At 44.1% G+C, this 2346-nt stretch overlaps 1 protein-coding gene across 1 annotated transcript in view; it reads left to right on the top strand.

The window, feature by feature from the left end:
• The window catches only part of LOC107099221 (membrane-associated guanylate kinase, WW and PDZ domain-containing protein 1-like), a gene marked incomplete at its 3' end in the record, with an annotated part of 51620 nt that overhangs the window by 26821 nt on the left and 22453 nt on the right, over positions 1–2346 (top strand). The window contains exons 10-11 of the mRNA XM_015397275.1: positions 243–333; positions 461–632. Coding sequence (XP_015252761.1) covers positions 243–333; positions 461–632 — 263 coding nt within the window. The remainder of the gene's footprint in view (positions 1–242; positions 334–460; positions 633–2346) is intronic.

Here is a 2346-nt window from a genome sequence, read left to right as displayed (position 1 = left end):
TCAGAGTTTTATGTACCTGAATGCACCATAGAGACATCGGTACCTGAATGCACCATAGAGACATCGGTACCTGAATGCAGCATAGATCCTTCCTGTGGAACTAAATTTAAATCTTTCACTGAAGGACAGACGGGGAAATATTATTTTCTTCACCTGTAAAAACTGAGTCAGAACACAGAAAGTAAAGAGAAGAAAAGAAGCAAACATTTCACTGAATGTCATATTTTTCTGACCTCCTGCAGCCTCAGACTTCCAGCGAGTCCTCCAACCAGAGCAGGGCGCTGACGCACCTCACCTTCAGCCGGACGCTGGACGCCAACGGCAGCACGCCAGGTCAGAACCGTCACTCCAGAGTCTCTGGATGCTGGAACATAATCTGTATCGAACCATCCTTAGAATTGTTCACTCTTAAACTGAATGCAGACGTTCAATAAAACATTTCATCATTTGGTCTCTAAAGGTTCGGCACGAACCCCGCCCTCTTACGTCCCTGAGCCAATGACAAACGGTCTGGCTGGACCTCCGACTCCCACATCGTCAGACGTGTCGCAGCTCCCCCCTCAGTCTGCAGACAGGACTCCAACTAGTCACAGCGATTCTGATGGCGGTCAATCCAATGCTGGGACCCGGAGGTCAGTGGTCAAACTCAGGACTTCACAGCTGATATGAAAATGCCTGCAAACACTAAAAACGTGCAGAAGAAAAATGCTGTGAGTGAGGAAAACTGGTAGTGATGTCATGAGATGAGCCGAGGCTTCGAGGTGTGTGTTGAGTAAGGGGGGGGGGGGATTCCCTGAAGCACGTGTCAAGGCGTGATTCATTTAGGGGAGGGGCCAAAATCGATGACATCCAAAGCCTCGCTACCGTGATACCATGTGACCGCTTCAGGAAGTGGTTCAGAAAGCGTGAGAACTTCTGCAGGCATTTTTAAAGCCTCATTCTTCAGTCAAGATGTGGGAGTTTGTAGAAATGGCAGTTGGATAAAGTTTGGACAGATTCTAAGAATAGATTGGTTGAAAAAACGACCAATTTAGTTGATAAAACTATTTTGGTCGGATTAAACAATGATTAAAATCTGCTCAGATCTGAAGTCACCGGTCAAAGTTGTAACATTAGTGTTAAATAGTATTGCTTTCGAAAACAATTGTCACCGTTGCCAGACACTGATTTCCATCCTGAGGTTTTAGGCTCGAGACCCACGTTAAGCCGGGCGTACACTGAGCGATTTTTGGGGCGATTTTCCAGTCTGGCGAGACCTTTTGATCGGGCCGACTTTCAGCCTGATCGTCAGCTGTGTGCTGTACAGGGGGAGTGTTATGGTTAGTGTTACCACTAGGAGTCACTGCCCTGTTAGCATTGTTAGGTGGCAGCTAGAAAAACAATAGAAGAAGAACGTGTACGGCTAGGATAGCAGAGCATAAGGTTGAAGTGCTAAATAAATGTACATTAAGAGAGCAGATAGATCGCATCAGAGCGTCGGGCCGAACATGAATCGTGAGCTGTGAGCTCACACTGTACGACTAATCCCTGCGGTATAGTCGTACAGTGTGAGCAGTAGCTGCGTCTAACGACTGAAAAGATCGCACAGTGTACGAGACATTTGAAAACCGACTGAAAAAGACTGAAAAACTGGGATATTAATTAAGTATTTTGGCCAATGTGACTAATTTGTATTGGTTCGCCGTAGTACAAATATAGATTGGGTAAAAACACTGGCAAAGTTAAATTGGTTGGTTTAGCCAAAAAATTGGTTGAACATATAACTTTCAAAGTGATTAAAACCAAAAACCGTGGCACTTTCACTGTCTGTTTGAGCTTATTTCACTAAAATGGCAGAAAAACTTAATAACAATTTCAAAAAGACAAACCATTGCAAAAAATCACAGATTATATTACTAGCTGTAGTTCTGCGCTCCACCAGTAGGCGGTGACATGTTCACATGAAGCTTCATGAACTGTGGGGAATTTGGCCAAACAGTTCAACATGAGGCTTCATCTCACCATCACTACAAACTGGCACCACTTAAGAGCTCCAGACCACTAGGTGGAGATAATCGTTAATTCATGTGTGACCAGAGTATTAAAGTGAATATGATCCGTGGAACTGATCTGTACCAAAAACATGAACATGTACGTTTTCCTTTAAATCTCTTTTAAAACCCTCTGCCTCCTGTTTATGCCTTCATCAACGGTCTGGTTTCATATCAGAGATTAGAGGCAATTCAAGCAGATCACCCTGTCAGATTAAAGGATTTTCTTTCTAAGGGAAACCAGCTGATTGCATCAACTCATTAACTCTTAAGCAATCTCTCACACAAAGCATGCAGCGACAGTGGAGAGGAAAAC

Source organism: Cyprinodon variegatus, unplaced genomic scaffold (assembly GCF_000732505.1).
Source record: "Cyprinodon variegatus isolate N-32 unplaced genomic scaffold, C_variegatus-1.0 Scaffold28, whole genome shotgun sequence".
Taxonomy (NCBI): domain Eukaryota; kingdom Metazoa; phylum Chordata; class Actinopteri; order Cyprinodontiformes; family Cyprinodontidae; genus Cyprinodon; species Cyprinodon variegatus.
This window is presented reverse-complemented; position numbering and strand designations above follow the sequence as displayed.